This window comes from Patiria miniata, unplaced genomic scaffold, assembly GCF_015706575.1.
Source record: "Patiria miniata isolate m_02_andy unplaced genomic scaffold, ASM1570657v1 HiC_scaffold_19, whole genome shotgun sequence".
NCBI lineage: Eukaryota > Metazoa > Echinodermata > Asteroidea > Valvatida > Asterinidae > Patiria > Patiria miniata.
The window spans coordinates 3,008,834-3,029,600 of NW_024037057.1; the positions used below are offsets into that span (position 1 = coordinate 3,008,834).

At 41.7% G+C, this 20,767-nt stretch overlaps 1 protein-coding gene across 2 annotated transcripts; it reads left to right on the top strand.

The window, feature by feature from the left end:
- Nucleotides 1-700: 700 nt before the first annotated feature.
- LOC119725329 (protein crumbs-like) lies at nt 701-12,611 on the top strand. Of its 2 annotated transcripts, XM_038196720.1 has the most exons (13): nt 702-2,214; nt 2,997-3,161; nt 4,721-4,792; nt 5,141-5,221; nt 5,448-5,525; nt 6,582-6,758; nt 7,553-7,684; nt 8,253-8,366; nt 8,588-8,939; nt 9,471-9,754; nt 10,428-10,496; nt 11,287-11,484; nt 12,307-12,611. In XM_038196720.1, exons 1-13 carry the CDS (start codon nt 2,073-2,075, stop codon nt 12,489-12,491), a joined length of 2,049 nt encoding a protein of 682 aa, XP_038052648.1. In that variant the 5' UTR covers nt 702-2,072; the 3' UTR covers nt 12,492-12,611. The 2 variants fall into 2 exon arrangements, with proteins under 2 accessions (XP_038052649.1, XP_038052648.1); XM_038196721.1 differs by lacking the exon at nt 5,448-5,525 and having other exon boundaries at nt 701-2,214.
- The last annotated feature ends 8,156 nt before the right edge of the window (nt 12,612-20,767 follow it).

Sequence of the window (20,767 nt, forward strand, 5' to 3'; positions counted from 1 at the left end):
TTAATGATCACACATTTTGAATTATTCATCAGAACAGAGTCGGGTATAACTTTGTAATGAGCTTTTATTTTATTGCTCTCATTCATACTTGCAAGTTCCAATAGTAAAGAGTTTTACCTCGCTTTCAATTTAATATGGCTGACACGTGAATAAAGTCCATTCGGATATTTCAATGCGACTATTTCAGTACCCTACTTTATATTGGTACGCGGTTGACTGTTGGCTAGATTATTACTAAGTTACTCTATATTCTGTACAATGCCGTGCGAGATGAGTGCGATTGCGTGACCAAGTTTGACTCGTACGTAATCGACACAATGGCTCCCTGAGAGTTTCCGCAGTTGAAAATAAAGTTTGCGGTGAAAACATCAGTGTTACCTGTTATGTAATTAATTGATACCAGCTTGTAAACTTTTTATTGCTTCATGGTACATGTAGGCCTATATACTTTTCATTTGTGCCTTGGAAATTGTCAGCAAAGAATGTCGAGAAAACCTTTGTCACAACTCTGTGACTCACACCATTGGGGCACAACAAATCCTTGTGTCTTCCAAGAAATGACCAGATTATCATTGAACACACTAGCGCATGCTGCTGGGATTGATGTTGTGATGCGCATCCGTGCACGTGCGGGGATCTGCCGGACGCAGGCAAGCGAAGAATCGTGCTGCGTGTAGCCCGCCGGTATTTTTGCGATGCATGGTTTGTAAGAACATGCAGTTCGTGTGTGCTCATGCGTACTTTTGCCTGAATACAAACAACATAATGTAACCAGGTCGGGTTTTAGTACTTACTCTTACTCGAAATTTGTTTATATACGTATTGTCATATTTTGAGACAACCAGACGATTTCGCTTTACCCAAATTTCATTTTTAGTGGAACCACTTGGTTGGGTGGAGAGTGACCCATTTAAAACTTTTTTTTTCGCTCTCCCCGGCTACACTTGGCGTAGTCGGCAGGATAGCTTTGCTATAAATTTCATTTTGATTTGGGTGCGAACTTAGACAAATTATATCATTAGGGTTGAACGACAGTCAAATAAATAGGGAACTTGACCGGCACTGATGGCATGAGCACATCCCCAGCAGTAGATGTCGATGCCCACTCATCAGAATCACCGATCAGCGAGCATCTAGTGACTTAATCTTGTATCCTTTCTTCAAGTTAGAAACACAAAAGGCCGTGCTCCCAAGGATGACGTCAGTTTTGTATCCTTGACTGACACAAAGGATCTATACTCCTGGGTAATAACAAGCAAGCGACTCCTGATGAAAAGAAAGGGGTGAAAGGTGCGGGTCGTGAGGCGCGGAAGTCCATTGCAAGAAGTGGTGATTCAGTGACACGAGGCCAGCTTGATAACTTGTGAACGAGTTCACTACGCATTTCCTGGTAGAGCTGGTTCGGATCCGGCCTGTATGCTCGCCCACTCACATTGTGTTCGATATAGGCTGCTCTGTGATCCGGTCCTTGATCACTAAAGGTTATTCTTGGAAGTTCAAAGAGACTTGACACCGTACTGTTTCAGTCGCTCTCTTGATTTTCAGCTCTTACCACGCAAATTGAAGAGTTATCGTAAGAAAAGGCCGCAGCTTTGTTTGCCTAAATCTGAATTCGAAGTGAGAGGGATATCTCGAGTCACGGTAATTCCCGTCTGACAAGATATTAGCCTATGCATACACGTGCCTTATCGGTCACGTTCCGGCATTGACCCTAGACAAGAAAGTGTGGCTGCATTAGAAAAGTAGGAATCTATCTGCTGTGGAACTTCCGCAACTACCCGTGGCAATACTGAGGACATAGTGGGAGACTTCGAGTAACCAAACGAAAACCTTCGTTGATCACAAACTACAGGACGACGTCGTTGGCCATTTTGGGCAACTTTTACAACGGCAGATTGGATTGGAAATTATAGTTCACGTCAGCCGCAGCGAAACGTCATTCGAACGAACAAGTGACACCGGGGGAATAACTAACAGGCCTATCGTGTTTGAACTAGCAAACGTCGTATAGTATCCAGAAATAGTGTACAGCAAAAGGTTAGATCGTTCTTGGTTTGTATGCCTTTGCCAAAATGAAGGGGCATACAAAAATTCTAAAAGTTTCTTTTGTGCTCGCCATGATGTGTTTGTTGTCGGTCAGAGGCAATCCCGTGGAGAAGGGGGTATCTGGATTGGTTGGTAAGAAAAAGCAGGACCCTCGCAGTGGAGATATAGGTAAGGAGAGAATTATGTGTTTGATTAGTTACATTCTTTAGTTTCAATATGAACTTCGATCACTTGATGTTAAGCGATGTGCGATACAGATTTCAGGGTGTTTTAATCATTTGTAATTTTATGGAGGATTCTTATGTAATTTTTTCCAGGGAAATTGAAGTAAGAGACAACATATACCACTTGAAGAACTTTTTTTTCCAAATTTTGTTTTAAATTAACGAATTTTGCCACTGTCTATCGTCGCCCTATAAACTTTAATATTAATATTCAACGGAAATCTTATACCTCTGACAGATTAGCTATAACCCGGGGGGTATCTGCTTTTATACATATCACATATTCGATTCTTAATTATTGTTTCCATTGTTTCCGCTTGCCCCCCCCCCCGGAAAAGCAAAAAAAAAAAAAAAAAAAAAATGGCGCAAAGTCATAATAGTGTAAATTTAATGGGTGAAGGGGAAAAATGTCCCTGGCCCCCTCTCCCCCTCTAAAACTGATAAATCAAGAATATGTTGAGAAATACAGGATTTTTTTTGTAAAAAAATATGTTTTGCCCCCTCTAGAAAAAAATCCTGGCGACGCCCATTATTGTTTCAGTTAATAAGTTAGAGTTACGATTAATTACTGCTAGTTTGAAGATCAAAACTCGTTCCATGCGTTTTGTTGACTATAGCAGACGTAGACATCATTGAGACCAAGTGGGGTTGTGGTTAATCAATTTGACATTGTTGTTGAAACGGGACATTCTTTTACAATAATTTATTTATCTATCTCCTTTCCAGATCTATCCAAGCCTGGGACCTGCCCCACTGAACCAGTAGTCTCCATGTTCAGCCCGTCCGTCTGTGCCCTTGACTGCCTCTTTGATCTGGAGTGCCCGGGCACCGAGCGATGCTGCCCGGATCACTGTGGTGGAACGGCTTGCATTGAGACTACGGAAAATGCAGGTACGTGTATAGTCGTCAGGCCCATCATCAAGGGAGCTCGCTAGGAAGTTTCCTCCCTCACTTTTACAACAACTTATGATGACAAACAAACAAACACAGTCAGAGTTCCCAAATGTAAGATTGAACTTGATCAACTGCTGCAAGCTAGCTGCTTACTGACTGGACTGACCTGAAACATATTACATGTACAACTCGGCAAAATTAGCTGGCATAGCCCAAAGCGATTCGGTTTTTTTTTTTTATAGGGAAGACCAGTAGGAAAGGCAAATGACAAGGCTTTTTTGGCTTTGATAAAAGTCTCTCTTAAGACAGAATCGTGTGGCGAATTTTGTTGAAATTAACGTATACAAGTCACATAATTATAAGAGAAATATTTTCCATCGTTGTATTATCCCCTAAACATGAAAGTCCTACACTTTTGCGTTCTTACTAGTTTGGTGTTTCGGAAAAAATAAACACCCATGTGCGATTGTAGTTCCGATTCATCGAGGGTACATTTGCCTGCAGCATAGAAAGGTGGTCTGCATAGGACTCTGTATATAACGCACTCATTGTCATTGACTGATTGATATAGCACCGGCCTTGGCCAAAATGAAAAACGGAAAAATATAGGCCTAAGTGGGTCAGGGCAACTAGGTTTTGTGGCTAAAACCCGGATGCAGCAACGAGTTTCCTGCAATTGTTTATATTGGGCCCTGATGTAGGCTTATCTCGATCGAGTCTTGTTATATAGAAGCACGTACGTCAGGATTCAGCGCTCTTTTGTTAAATACAACGTTTTCCGGCCGAAGTGAATTGGTTTCTATTTGGTTACTTTGTGCCCTCGAAATTTGAAAAGAAAAGAATCAGGTTGTCATTTTGCTAACAATTTGGTAGCCTCACAGGCCGGACAGACACATAGCAATCTCATGACCACATGTATTCTCATGTTGTCGGCCTTTCACTTCCTTCCTTTTTTTTAATTTATCTATGTACATGTATACTTATTCATCTAAAAAGCACTATACTAATGAGACCGAGGAATTCTCAAAAGCGTGCATAGCGCAATTTCGATCGAACGCGTGCAGATTGAAGAAGACTGTCTACAAAGATAAGTCGACGAATTCCTGTTCCACAATTTTACAAAAACCTCGGAATTATGTTGCACGGCGAAACCCCCGCATTGAATAATGTTTAGACCAATCCGGGCACGCTGTCAATTCTATCACGGAGGCCCCCTTCAATGGCGAAAGCATTGTGCTATAGCTACTGTTCAGATAATGACAGTTGCTTTGTATAATAGCATGCACAATGGTTTCTACATTAAAGGGGGCCTCGTGAGTGTACAGTGGGCACGTGCAAGGATTCGTCTATAGGCACTGAAAACAAAATCCACTTGACGGTCTGGGCAGGATTCTGGCCGAGGCCACACGGGAAGGCGAAGAAATACTGCGTCAACCTGACGCCCCTTTGCATCTCTACATACTCAATGTATCATATGCCATACTTGCCTCGAAAAAGGGTTGGAAAATAAACATTTCAATCCTTCTCTGAAGACTAGATTGTCATTTCTATTACAGATGAATCCACCACAACTCGTCCAGTGACAGAGCCAGTAACCACGCCTGCTGCAGATACCGGTGACAACACAGGTGATTACGACACCAAACAGTCGATCACAAGCTAAACGAAGCCAAATACATCATATTTTCTTAATTCATTTAAAAACCCATAACACTCTCTTCTCCAAGGTCGACAATTTGATGCGTACATGATATGTCACCAAAGCATACTGATCAGAACGTACAGTGCGACCATTCGGTTCTGCCAAGAAGTGCCATCTTAAATACAGTCATGCAAAAGAGACAAACGTGCAGTACCATGTTTTCAACAAACACACTCCGCTATCAATTTTGGACCATCCAAACTTCTGAAATTGTTTTTACTGTAGTTGTAAAGAGATTTATTGTAATACCTCCTTTTCTTTTAACGGTTTCTAGAAGTCATTCGGCCACAAACAACAGTGTCTACTGCCAAGACAACAGAAGCTACAACTTCCCCTAAAACCACTGGAAATCCAGGTAGGCCTCCTTGAACATTTGCAGGACCCTTTCAAAATATGGGACCGAGCAATTAACCACCATCTACTATCTACCAGTAATGCAAACAATTTAAAGAGATAAGCATGTAGTACCGTGTTTTTAAAACACACACACTCCACTGTTAATTACTCCACCATCCAAACTTCTTACCGTGATTGTAAAGGGACTTGCATTTTAATACCTCCTCTGTTTGTTTTTGTTTAAGCCACACAACCACAACCAACAGTTCCTACAACCAGGGGTACGGTAGCTACAACTTCCCCTGACAACACTGGAGATTCAGGTGAGCCTCCTTCTTTAACAGTTTCAGTACCCTTTCAAATATTTTCCGATCAAAAAACTTGCTAGAAACAAATTGGAAGCCTGAACAAACGGAAAAAAAAGATGATGCAGACATGGAATCCAAACCCTGAAACTTTAGTGGGATTCGAACCTAGGCCATGGGAGAGGAAACGGCGAGATTCTCATTCATTATAGATTTTTCACTTAATAATTCGGAATATGTGGGTATATTGATGGATTTTGCTATTGCAAAATGTGATCCAAAATCATTTTCAGGAGTAACTGTTTTCAACAGCATCTAAAAGTGAACCCTCGATATCCATCCAGGTTTGAAATGGCAACATTCAGATTTTCACTTCACAACTTCAAATAAGCTTCCATATCAGCGATCCAAGTTGGGTGATCTGAAGATATAGGCACGTGAAGCAACAGCACAAGAAAAGTCCACAATCTCTTTATAAAAGACAAAGACACAAAATGACACCTCAGAAACACGCTCTGTCAACCTCAGGGGCTCACAAGTAGACCTCCATCAATTTGTAAAAATGTCCCTGCACGGAACCTCCAATATCAATATAAGTTCATGGGTGTGTCTTGTCTCACAATTTGCAATCAAGTCGTCACACATCAACCGGTCTCAAATCAAATCACAAGCTTTCAAAATGCGACCGAGACACACCTTTACCTCTGTTCGTTGAATAAAAAAAAGTAAAGGTAAAGGGGACGAACCTGTGTTCACAGGAACAGAGTGCCCATCTCTCTTTTGGAGCGATTTGGCCAGACTCGAGTCCATGACATGCTGCTGTGGGGGATCGCCACACCTCCTCCACAGCGAGTCTGTTACCTTCCCAGCATTGAATAATGCCGATACCCATTTAACACCTGGGTTGAGGGGAGTAATTGAGGTAAAGCGCCTTACTCAAGGGCGCAACACGCTTGGCCACGACAGGGCTCGAACACACAATCTCACGATCGTGAATCCTATGCTCTAGGCCTACCGCTAGAACACACGTGCCTTCCTTGGTTACTTCGATTACAGACTATATCTTGTCATCAGATTTGTACCTTCAGGGGGATGTCGTCGTCAACGTATCGGCCGTTGTTGGTCAGGACTTGGTCCTGCACTGCAAAGTCTCCACGTCCGCGGACGAGCCGCTTTTGCTTTTCTGGATGGTGCAGATAGGCGTCGGATATCTCCCGTGGTCCGATGTGCCACCGACAGATAACAAACGAGGTAAGCTAGGGACGGTGGCCTTAAGATCTTAATGAAGTCGGCTTCTGCCGTGGCAATACTCACTGTATACCAATAGGGCTAGTTATAAGTATTAATACTACGATGATGCATTTTCCGAATTTGTAAAACAAGATGGTAGCAAAAACTGACTAGACTGTAACAATTAAGGCTTTCCATTGAGTATCCAGCCATATCCCCAGCAACTGTTCAAGGTAAGGCCGATATTTTAGAGTTTACAGATAAAACAATTTTTGAAAGCAAGCTGTGGGGGCTACTACATGTGGTTTTTGCTGACATAATCAGTCACTAAATCAATCAATACAGAGAGTGTGGCTTGTTGGTAGGGATTAGCAGCTCATGGCAGAGGGTCGGGAGTTCGAATCCAGCTGCTGAACGTATGTTGTGTCCTCGGAGAAAGCCATTTCATGCACCCTTATATTTGCCTTTCTCCACCAAGGAGTAGAAAGGTATACCAGCATAATCTATTTTCCTCCTGGGGCAATAGGAAAACATGTATTCTCAGTCGTTTCATGCCAGACCAGAGACAAACGCAGACCTAATGAGTTATTAAGATCATTTGTCTTAGCGCCAACATTGCGGCACGTTTTTGATCCGCAGGAAAACGCATGAGTTAGACCCCTTGTTCTTTATTCATTTTTACTGAAATAAAATAACAAAACAGTCCCTCCAGGATAGCTGCTTAAAATGCAAAGGGTCTATTTCATCATGACATACTTTACTTTCTTCTTATCCAATGGTAGTTTTAAACAAAGCTTTACATTTTCACCCTGTAGTATCACACGGCGGCTCCCGGCTGGAGATTAACGGGGCAACGCTGGAGGACTCCCAGAGATTCGTCTGCTTCGGGGGACACTCGAAGGGTTACCTGACGCAAACCTACGTGGTCACGGTGACAGAGAAACCAGGTACCATGAGAATGAGGATGTCAAATCACACTTGTCAAGTCTTTACTCGTAATCACAGGATTCACGTAATCACAAGTCAATTATAAGTTAGCTAGTCTTAAGTGAAATTGTACTAGAATATGTGTTGTCTGAAAGACACGCACATACAATGCAGGGAACTGAAGCTGAAGCTTGGCGTTTGAGCCGAGCGGTGTCTTGTTAGATCTGAGATCCGCACAGAAGGTGAAATGCATGGCCAAGAATCAACCCTTGGACTCAGTAAGTTCGAGCGCAAACTACATGCATTGATAGCTACAGTTTGAATGCCTTTGCCCGAACACACGCTAGTTAACTAAAGGGGGTCTAGTGGAGTGGCGGGACCAGCTGAGGTTGGTCGCATCACTGGTTGTCGACAGCCGCACAATTATAAACTTAAGGGAGCTAGACCGAGAATATTCATGATGACGTTAAATCATCTTTCGACAAAGAAGCGCTCGCACGAACATTAGCGCGCATGCGCCACTTGTGTCACGATTCAGCAACTAGTCAACCGATAATCCTCAATCGAACTTGGTCTGGATTTCATTAGGTACCGATCAAGAAAGTCCAGCGGACGGTTGTGGCAACCACGCCTGCATGAACGGTGGGACATGCGTCGAGGAGGACCAAAGCTTCCGCTGCGTGTGTCCAGATGGTTTCAAAGGTTTGTTGTTTTGATCATGAGAAACTAGCATGTAATCACGCGTTTGGCAAGTCTCCAAAGACTGAATATTCAACTTCATCTAACGGGGAAACTTTAAATTGAGTTGCAGTTCGACTTTGGACTATTTTCAAGCCAGCATTCGCTGTTTTAAAGAGTGCCATCGACTCTTTATTCTGCTTTATTATGGCTCATTGCCAATTTTTCTCTGTATTCACCAACAGGCGAGAACTGCACTGAACCTTCAGACCCTTGCCAGCGACATCCAAACGTCTGCCAAAATGGCGCCACTTGCGTCCCCGATGACGGTGATGCTGTTCTCTGCGCGTGCGCAGAAGGCTGGGAGGGTAGGCACTGCGAAAAAAGGGCGAGCCCGTGCGTTAGCAATCCGTGCCACAACGGCGGTAGCTGTGAGGATTTGGAGGGGGAGTACCAGTGCATTTGCTCGTCCGAGTTTACGGGACCTCGGTGCGAAGAAGAGGTCGTCGTTACAACCAAACCGAATGGAGAAGAGATGTCCGATGCCTGCTACTTGCCGCTGGACAAGGGGAACTGCTCGAGAAAGGAAACTAAATGGTGAGTGCAACTACAGGGTGAGCCAAAAAACCGAAACCCAAAATGCCGGAAACATTGTTTTAGTGAAGTTCTGCATGTAGCACTTTCAAAAATCTAGGATATGAAAGCCCAACTCATTAGCTTTCTATAGTACAAGAATCATTCAAATCACTCATGTACTTTTTAAGTTACGGAATTGTAAACACAAGCACCGTTTTAAAGTTCTTTCCACAAATCACAAAAAAGTAAGTGTTCTTTCAGCACAACTAAAGCAATGCACACACATCCCTATGAAATAGACCCCCCTACTGATATAAAAAAGCTGAACATTTTCGTCTACATTGCCTTCTTTATGTTGCTTGACGCCTCTGTCCACAAGTTGTGGAATTCTTGATCTGAATATTCAATATTCATCACCACTTGGTCAAAAAAAGTGCATTGCATAGGCCTACTTGTACTAATCTGGTCTGCTGAGCAGTTCTATAAAGATTGTTTGTTTTATTCAGTCGAAATACTCACCTTGCTACTCTTCATGTTTCTGTCACGTGATAGGTATTACGACACCGAGACGCAGCTATGCCGACAGTTCATCTACAACGGTTGTCAGGGTAACGCAAACCGATTCCGCAGCTACGACGAGTGCCAGTGGGAATGCCCCGAGCTACCACGTGACCCCTGCTCCCATCCAATCGCCACGGGGCGTTGCAAGGCCTCGATTCCAAGATGGGCCTACAGCACAGAGAGCAAGAAATGCGTTGAGTTCGTGTACGGCGGCTGCGGCCCGACTGGGAATAACTTCCTGACTGAGGAGGAGTGTGCGCAGACGTGCATGTCAGGTAACGAAGCTCAACAAACTGTTTACTGTATGAGTCCTAGATGGGTATATGGTACAGAGAGGGCAGTCTGGGTTCGAGTATGTTCACGGTGGCTGTGCCCCGACTGGGAATCACCTCCTGTATTATTAAATTGCACGACTGAGGAAAAAAACTGAAAACACACGTAAAGTAATCGGCTATTCTAATCTCGGGACAATGCCGGCAAATCTCGGCACAAAGCCGGTAACTGACAGCACAAAGCAAGTAACTGTCGGCACAGAGCCGGTGACTGTCGGCACGAAGCCGGTAATTGACGGCTCATAGTAGGTAACTATTGGTCGAAAGCTGGAAATTATCGGGCATGATCGAAACTTGGGGTTCTCGACACAGAGCCTGCGATTCTCAGCTGGCACTTCTCAGCTAAAACCGTCATGTAAACACAGTCATGTAGTTGATGTTTTCCTCAATGACGTTGATGTTTTCCACAATGTGCCGACAGACACCGGCCTCACAATTATTAGCAACACTGGGCACAGAGCCTGCAAAACAAAAACCATAGATTGAGTCAGCTTTCGACAGATTTTACACGCATTTCCACTACATTTGATGTTGTTTATTTAACACTGAAATTAAGAGCTCAGAGTGGCTCAATTTACGCCAATTAATATGGCGCCTATTACCATTTTATATCCAGATACACAACAGCCATGCGAACGTTGCGGCACTCCGAGTCTAGCAGAAGCGTACTGTGACAGCGACTTTGGTAAGTTAGTTTCTCGTCGAATTCATAGCACTCAAGCTGGTACATGAAGAAATTGCACATGACATCACAACTAAAGTAGCGAAGTAGAAAGATTGCGGATAACACCATGTGGAAATTAATTTCCTCTAGGAAGAAGCGTGGTTCTGAAAAGAACCGGTTGGTTGAGTTTAGAACTCAACGTTTCGGACAGTGTGCTCTGTTCGTCCTCAGGAGGGTGAGTTCTACAGTCAACCAACCGGTTCTTTTCAGAACCACACTTCTTCCAGGAAGAGATTACTTTCCACATGGTGTTACCCGCAAACTTTCTAGTTTACCTCATCCGCCATGCAAAACTTCAAGTCTTTATAACCAAAATAGTCCTGTTCCGAGTTCCCAACTGTGTGTTAAAAGGTACTAGCATCCCAGGTTAGTGTCCTGTAGAATTTTATGTTTCAAATTTCGGCTTCATCTCCAACTTCGGCTTCAAGCCTCAGACTCACGATTTTAGTCCCTGAGCCGAGGTCCTCCAACTTGACGTGCCTCCACTTGTTTCTGCTTCAGACACATCGAATCCCAATTGTGAGGACAGAAGTTGAAGTACTTTTGTTTGGATCCAAAAGTACAACTTACAGCATGGTTTTAGAGCCTGAGATGCAGCCAAACCCAAAAATGAAACCGAGATTTGGAAAAATCCTCCACTGACTGCGATGTTTTGCATTTCCTTTGAGGACAGGTGTTAATTTTGTGTGCATGCTGTCCCCAATCATTAGGATAATTACACAGTCTCTTTGATGTCTTTCTGTGTTTTTAGTGATCACCGGCATCGTCCGTAGACAGTTGATTTCCGATGGTCGACTGAAGACCGTCGTCTTGGAACTGACCAGGAGCTACAAGGGCCACGGTCTGACACTCCGGCGATCTCGATTCCTCGACGAACCGCTTGTCATTGCGAAGAGTCGATCCCATGAATCGAACGGGTGTTCGGGACGCTGTTTTGAAGACCTGGAAGGTATAAGTTTTTCTTGGTCATTTCACTATCCGGCTCGTTAGTGTGACGTCATCTCAATTCAACCATGCGTACTTCACACGGTGTAGCCATTTGGTGTAGCATGCACGAATGGAACCGGAAGTTAACGCAACCCTATAGTGTTTAGCCAATGGGCGCTAGTGTGGTGCGCGCGCGTGTATGACGTTTTTACTAGTGAACCGGATACATCTTTCGTTTCGTTACGTGACCGGGACATTCCGTAGAAATTAAAGCGTTATGAATGCAGAAACGAAAAGTAAAGAACTGCAGTGATATTATACATGTGGTAGAAAAAAAAGCAGCAAAGATATTTTCCTGACAATCTTTAATGAGAACAGTCCTCTTTCAAGAAACGTCCTAACAGGGTAGAAATAAAAGAAAAGAGTTGAGAAGAACGTGGTCCCATAAGAGACATATCTTTGGCAACATAACCCCGTTTATAGTGCACACAATTCCAACAGCATCCAATTTCAACAGCTATTTTTACAGCAGACGACTTTCTTTGTTTCAAGAATTACTTACTTAATATGTTATTAGGAATCAATTCTGCTATTAACACCATTTCAACTGATAAATAGTTTAGGTCCATACTGAACTAAGCAAGTCTTTAAAAAATAAGCTGTTTTGGAAAGATGCGATTAATAATATTTGGACTTCCTTCAAGAACTTTCTACAAATTCATACAAAGTTTTCAACAACAGAAACAATTTTATCCAACATTAGGGTATTGTCTGGTTTTGTTCTAAACGAAGATATTTCCAACAGCCTTATTATGTTTCACAATTATTTTTAATTCCATTCCAGACGGCAAAGAATACATCCTGACCGGGACCCTGTCGGGAGAGGGCGCTAGCAAATCCGTAGCCTTCCTCACCAGCAGTAGCTACATCAAGCCCGCCGTCAGCCGACGGCTTGTCAAGTTAGAATTGATCCGTAACGACCGAGCTTTCAACAGAAGATGCTCGCGACGACTGCAGACCCCACTTTAGACTTCAGTGGAATCCGGCAAACACAAGCGGCTTTTACTGTGGTGTTCGCACTCATCACGCGCAACGCGCACGCACATTTTGGTATTCCTATTGGCTGAAGGAGCCCGAAGTGCGTGCGTACTACCTGAGCGCGACTCGCGCGAGCCTAAGGTTGCAGGCCAGTAAATAAACTTCCACAGATCCCAATGGTAAATGCTCCCACTTCAGAAATTCGGGGAAAATACTCACAACTCTCCAAGGTGTTCGAGACATACATCAAATTAAAGCTTATTTCATCATCTTTCATTTTCTTTTCAATTTTTGGGGGGTCAACTGATGACTTTTAGGAGAAATTTCCATCCGAAGATGATCACCCCTGAAAATAGTCCTGAAGCCCATCGCCATTTTGAAAAACGATGCCTACACTCCATTGCAAAATAGAGCGCTTTAAGGGCCCCAATTTCATCCAAATTGAACGGAACTACAAGCTCACAGTCCTATGCACGGCTTCCACCCATATTTTTTACAAACCCTCAAGTTCATGGCCCACAGCATGCTCAAATTTTGAAGATTTTGAGGGCATGCAAATCGTGATTTGGCCGGCGTAGGCAATTTCAGACCGATTTACTGGTCTGCAACCCTAATGCCACCGCAGAAAATGGCTGCCGCCGGATGTGGGGCAATATTTCGTAAATGTTACCATAGTCAGCACAAGCCTTTACCCAGAGTTCCGCAGTTGTCAGTTACACCCTCGCCACGTGAGGGACCTCCATTTTTAGTAGTTACATTTTGTCATTCAGTATGTCTTTGACAACTGCCTTTTCTTTCTTTTTCCTTCTTTTTATATTTTGTTTTCATTGACGGCCAACCATAGTTTGCCAACCACGGTTTGCCAACCACGGTTTGACAACCACCGTTTGCCAACCACGGAGCAGAAAACCGACTTCGCATCTTGCATGCGAACCTTTGAAAATTATGTTGCGTTTTAATTTACAGAATACAGACTTTTCACCCTCGGCCCTAACACCGGCTCGAGTATGCTATTGAGATTATGTGTACTTTGTTAAAGGACTGCATGATAAATTAAATGCTCCTGTAACGATCCAACATTTTGTTTTTACTCGTCACGCTTGTCCACATAATGCTGCTTTTTTATCTCACATTTAATAAAAGTGTGAAGGTAGTGTTGTACAATGTAGTATTTTTAAAGTTTTTTGTCAAGTGAACAAACATGTCGAGTAGGCTAAATAAACTTTTGCTGTTGTTGAAATTTTGAGGTTTTATAAAACATGAGAAATTGCCAACTTGCTCAGTTATAGTATGCAGACAGGCCTATTTGACTTCGGAGTTCCTTTTTTAGCTGCGGAAAAGTAGCTCAACAAATCGTCATGTCTCCCCGTTCGTCCGTTAGTTAAACAAACGTTGACATTGACTATTGCTCCTACATATTTCGACCGATTTCAACCAAACTTTGTCAAAAGTATCAGTAGCCCAGCCCCAACATGTCACAATGACCAAACTGGGGTCAAAGTTCATCATAGGGTCACTGGGGTCAAAACGCTGGGTTTTTTTTATGAAAACGCTACTCCTTCTAGAAATTACATGGCACAATCACGTGACCCATGCATGAACACGAATTCGTTGGCCCTCTGCAGCCTCCGAGATATTTCCGATCGAGCAAACTGGCCCTGATTAAGTGTTTCGTAAGCCCTGGGCACCAGTGTTCCGAAGAATGGAGAAGGAAGGGGAAAGGACGAGGGAATAAGAACAAAGTGGAGAATGTAAATAATAAACACCGCTGCTCAAAACTCCGCGAAGCTAAAATCCGGTTCTGAAACCCACGTCTAAAGATTGTACATTCTGTCATGTCGGCACAAGCTGCCGCGCGAAGTCGCTTCATATACGGGGGTTGACAGCTACAGCTGTGCATATAAAAGAACTATAAAAAATACCCAAAAAAAATCCACTATAGGATTTAAAGAACCCCCCCCCCCGGCAGTCTGGGATCAGGGAACAGGCCTGAACAAGGTATGCGCAAAGGTACTGAGCATGTACATGCAGTTTTGCGACAATGAAATAAAAACATTTTAGCTGGATTAAATTTTGTATTTTCGAGCAATTTTAAAAATAAATTTTGAACGATTACAGTGCAAGCTTTCAATATAACAAATTAATCATTCTTGCAATTGTCCGATAGAAAAGAAAGAAAATAGAACAAAAAGTTATGTGGCGATGGCCAAGTCTTCAGGAGTCGGACTTGTGACCCTAACTTAATGAGCCCCTTACCGACTTCCAATATAGAACTCTTCCGGGACTCGGTACCCGGCCCACCACACCTCCTTCCCTGTCCATCCATGTAACTCGGAAGTCAGCCACCATAAAGGGCGGAAACGAGGTGGCACCCTAAGCCTTGCTGCCGAGTCAGCAAAAGAACCCCGTACCTATACGCAGATGCCAACTTGGACTTCGCAGACAGTCCCAACTTGTGAGTCAGCTTACCGACCGACCGAGCTAACTGCTGTTGGTAAATGACCGAACCGCGGGCATCGAAAACCAAAAAAATGACAGCAAGCGGATTCGAACCCCTAACCCCGGATCCACTGTCAGACAGCTTAACAACTAGGCAAGAAGAGCAAGAAGAGCATCAATCACTATTCAAACACCCCAATTTTGTAGAGACAAATTTCACTGATATTTTGTGTTAAAAAATTGACATTTTTGACCGATTTTGCCTCCAATTTTTGGCAAATGTTCTTTTTAGAAGCACGCCTGTCCACAAATCGAATTGGAATGTCTTCTAGGGTCCATCAGGCTTCTTTGCCGCAAGTTTTACGGAAATTAATTTTTCGGCAAAAATTGACTTTTTTTTCTAAAAAACGAAGAAAACCCTTCAAAAGCAAGAGGAGTATCAATCACTACTCAAACACCCCAAATTTTGAAACTTTAGGCAAAATTCAGTGATATTTTTCAATAAAAAAGTTCACATTTTCGACCGATTTTGCCTACAGTTTTTAGCGATATTTCCTTTTCAGAAGCATATTTGTCCACAAATTGAATCGGAATGTCTTTCAGTGTCTATTAGGCTTCTTCCTCGCAATTTTTTTTTTTTTAAGAAATTCATTTTTCGACAAAAATTTTAACAAAAAACTGTTCGTGATATATAATACAAGTCTGTTGATTGTTGTGAGAAATGGTAAACCAATAAAAGTATTATAACCCGAACAATCCAGTGTGTTCAATGCGAAAGATGCAATCCGAACGGAAGTCAAGGTTTTTGGGGGAATTTTCCGAACGATATTGAAATTTCCATTTCAGCAGCACGGCTGTCCACAAATCGAATTGGAATGTTTTCTTGGGTCGATTAGGCATCGTCCCTGCAAGTTTTAAGAAAATTCATTTTTTACCCAAAATTTGCAAAGGGTTAGCCTTACATTTTTGTCAAAATTTGCCCCAAAATTCACTTTTCTCCAAAAAAACTCAGAAAGTTCTTCAGAGCAAGAGCAGCATCAATCATTATCCAAACATTCTAATTTTGTAGATTTAGGCAAAATTTATTGATATTTTTTAATAAAAAATTCACATTTTTCGACCGATTTCCCCCCCCCCCCGCCCCAATTTTTGCCGAAATTCTAGAGTCCATTTGGCATCTTCCCCGCAGGTTTTACGGAAATTCAGTTTTCGGCCAAAATTGAAAAATTTGCGAGGGGTTATCCCTGCATTTTTGTCAAAATTTGGCCAAAAATTCACTTTTCTCCAAACAGCCCAGAAAGTTCTTCAGAGGCAAAAGGAACTTCAGTCACAATAGGAACACCTCAAATTTCGAAGAGTTATAGGAGGCAAAATTCATTGATATTTTTGAGTTGAGAGAAAAAAGTTCACATTTTCGATCGATTTTGCCCCAAATTTTGGGCGAAATTTTCTTTGAAGAAGCACGTCTGTCCACATATCGAATTAAAATGTCTTCTACAGTACATTAGGCATCTTCCCTGCAAGTTTTACGGAAAGACATTTTTCACCCAAAATTTAAAAATTGGCAAGGGGTAATAAAGCCTTACATTTTTGTCAAAATATCGCCCAAATTCAGTTTATCCAAACAACGTTAACGCAGAAAGTTCTGTAGAGGCAAGAGGAGCCTCAATTACAATCCAAACGCCCCAAATGTTTGAAGATTTAGGCAAAATTTATTAATATTTTTTAGTAAAAAATTCACATTTTCGAACGATTTTGCCCCAAATTTTATGCGAAATGTTCTTTTAAGTAGCACGTCTGTCATCAAATCGAATTGAAATGACTTCTAGGGTCCATTAGGCATCTTCCCTTAAAGTTTTATGGACATTCATTTTTCACTGAAAAATTTGCAAGGTGTTAGCCTTACATTTTTGTCAAAATTTGGCCAAAAATTCACTTTTCTCCAAACAACGCAGAAAGTTCTTCAGAGGCAAGAGGAGCATCAATCACTATCCAAACACCCCAAATTTTGTAGATTTAGGCAAAATTCATTGATATTTTTAATAAAAAGTTGACGTTTTAGTCCCATTTTGCCCCACATTTTTGGCGAAATTTTCTATTCAGTAGCAAGTCTGTAAACAAATCGAATTCGAATGTCTTCTAGAGTCCATTAGGCATCTTCCCTTCAAGTTCTACGAAATTACATTTTTTTCACCCAAAATTGAAAAATTTGCCTTACATTTTTGTCAAAATTTTGCCAAAAATTCAGTTTTCTCCAAACAACACAGAAAGTTCTTTATAGGCAAGAGGAGCCTCAATCACTATCCAAGCGCCCCAAATTTTGAAGCTTTAGGCAAAATCTATTGATATTTTTTTAGTAAATAAGTTGACATTTTCGATCTATTTTGCCCAAAATTGTAGTTGAAATTTTCTTTAAGCAGCACGTCTGTCATCAAATCGAATTGGAATGTCTTCTAGGGTCCATTAGGCATCTCCCCTTCGAGTTTAAAAGGACATGCATTTTTCACCCAAAATTGAAAAATTTGCAAGGGGTTAGCCTTACATTTTTGTCAAAATTTGCCCCAAAATTCACTGGTCTCCAAAAAACTCAGGAAGTTCTTCAAAGCAAGAGCAGCATCAATCACTATCCAAAGGCCCCACATTTTGAAGATTTAGGCAAAATTTATTGATATTTTTTAGTAAACAAATTCACATTTTTGAACGATTTTGCACCAAATTTTAGGCGAACATTTCTTTTAGGCAGCACGTCTGTCATCAAATCGAATTGGAATGTCGTCTAGGATCCGTTAGACATCTTCCCTTTAAGTTTTACGGACATTCATTTTTCACCCAAAATTGAAAAATTTGCAAGGGGTAAGCCTTAAATGTTTGCCAAAATTTGGCCTAAAAATCAGTTTAAGATTTAGAGGATGCAAAATTCGTTAATATTTTTGAGGGAAAAAGTTCACATATTTAACCGATTTAAAAATTTTTCAAAATGTTGCCCCCCCCCCCCGAAAAATCACTTTTCTCTAAACATTGCAGAAAGTTCTTCAGAGGCAAGAGGAGAATCACTCACATTCCAAACACCGCAAATGTGAAGATTTAGGCATAATTCGTTGATATTTTTTCAGTAAAAAAGTTCACATTTTCGACCGATTTTGCCCCAAATTTTGACGAAATTTCTTTTCAGGAACCTGTCTGTCCACAAATCGGATTGAAATCTTTTAGGGTCCATTAGGATTCTTCCATGCAAGTTTAACCGAAATTTATATTTTACCCAAAATACATGTATTGATAAACATGTATAGGCTAACCCCTTTTCAAATTTTAATTTTGGCCGAAAAATGAACTTCCGTAAAATTTGCGGGGCAAGAGCCTTATGGACCCTAAAACACATTCCAATCCATTCTGTGGACAAACGTGCTCCTGAAAAGGAAATTTCGCCTAAAATTTGGGGCCAAATCAGTCAAAGATGTGAACTTTTTTTTCTCAAAAATATCAATGAGCTTTGCCTCCATCTTCAAAATGTGGGGTGTTTGAATAGTGATTGATGCTTCCCCTGCCTCTGAAGGTTTTTTACTCCGTTGTTTCGAAAGAAATTTCGCTAAAATTTGGGGCAAAATCGGTCGAAAATGTGAACTTTTTTACTGAAAAAAATATCAATGAATTTTGCCTAACTCTTCGCATTTGCGGTGTCTGGAATGTGATTGATGCTTCTCTTGCCTCTGAAGAACTTTCTGCACTGTTTGGAGAAAAGCGATTTTTTGGGGGGAGCAAAATTTTGACAAAAATGTAAAGCTAACCTCTTGCAAATTTTTCAATTTTGGCCGAAAAATGAATTTCCGTAAAACCTGCAGGTAAAGTGCCGAATTGAACTTAGAAGATATAGTAATTCGAATTGTGGACAGACGTGCTTCTGAAAAGAAAATTTCGCCAACAATTTTGGGTAAAATCGGTCGAAAGTGTAACCTTTTTTACGGAAAAATATCAATGAATTTTGCCTACACAATTTTGTGGTGTTTCGATTGTGATTGAGGCTCCTCTTGCCTCTGAAGAACTTTCTGCGTTCTTTGCAGAAAATTGAATTTTTTGGCCAAATTTTGAGAATGCATGTTTTTCAATTTTGGCCGAAAAATGAATTTCCGTTAATTTTGCGGGGAAGAAGTCTAATGGACATTCCTATTCAATTTGTGGACAGACGTGATTCTGAAAAGAAAATTTCGCCAACAATTTGGTCTGTTAAAGCCCCAGGTAATGGATTTTTACCTTCAATCCCTATGTACATTCGGGTGTTCCACTTGACTTTGCTTTACAATATTTTGTATTTCCAGTTTTAAGGGTGAGGGGCTTTGTTTTCTTGAGTTTTCCTATTTTGCGAATATCTGTATCTTTTGAGAATGTTCACGATTAAAGAAACGGTCTTTGAAAGATGTAGTTTATGATGTAATGCATATATTACAATGTACACCTTATGTTTTTCCCGGCGTGTCTTACGTCAATTAAAAATTGCGCCATTAATAATGGTAGGCCTGCCCAGCAGATGTAAATATCAAACTAAACCAAAGTAAAAAAAAAAATTAAACAAATAGAGTATCAAAAAAAATCAAAAAGTTATGTGCTAGCCAAGCTTTCAGGGATCGGTCTGAGCCATAACAATGCCCCAGCCAACCCCTTAGTTCTCTTCTGGGCTCTCGGGTGTCCCGGCCAATACACACTTCCTTCCCTGTCCATCCATATAACCCCGGAGGGCCAGTCGCCATGTAAAAGCAAAGAGCTAAGGGAGGAACAGGGCGGCACCCTAAGCCTTGATCCTCCGAGTGGACCACATGCCCTGAACCTGTACGAAGACGCCAACCTGGAACTCACGGACAGTACCAGCCGCAGTGCTTACCGATTAAGCTAAGGTACAGTTGGTATCTCACGACGGGAAATTAAACATCTTATAATCACTGAATGGAATGCGTGCGTTGAAAAGCAAAAAGACACTGACGGGATTCGAACCCGGGCTCCGCGAATAGTGGACGACGAATCTAACCACTCGGCCATCACGCTTCCTTAGATTTCTCCTCAAAAACAAATTGTCTTAATAATAGGCGGAGAAACGTGGAACATTGCAGCGTGCATTTGGCTCCATGGACGGATTAACAGAGGTCGATATTTCGGGCAATAATGAGTCAACTGTTTTCATTTGTTTGGAAAATTGTAAACGGCAGCCTCGTTAGTCGTAGGCCTGTACGTATGCTAAACATTCTTATCGTTACGCAACAGTGAACACTATTATCATGTGGGCTTTTGTGAAACAGGCATCAGGTGCGTTCAGGAGCGGATCCAGGATTTTCGGCGGGGGGGGGGGGGTTGTCAGGCCCGTTAGATGTTTATATCCGATGAGTTGTTTTTTATGGTAAAGGGTTAACTTAACTTCTTTTTTTAATAGAATTTGGTCAAAACTAGTGCAGCTATATAGAACACAAGTCTATTAATTGTTAAGAGAAATTTTCAAACAAAAAAGTACACACAATTCAGTGTGTTCACCGCGAAAAATGCAATCCGAACATCAGTCAACTTTTTTGGGAAAAACAATACACTCGTTTTCTGAACGATAAGTTTGGAAAATGTTGATGAATTGAGTTGAAATTCGGTCTGGTTATTTGTTTGATATATATTAAGAGAAGTCTATTTATTGTTGAGAGAAATTGTCAAACAATAGGCCTAAAAGTAATGTAACCAAAACAATCCGGTGTGTTCACCGCGGAAAATACAATCGGAATGAAAGTCGTGTGAGCGTGGTGAACGGGCGTGTTTTGAATCGGCTCCGACAGTTCACATTTTACTCGGCAGAATTGGGG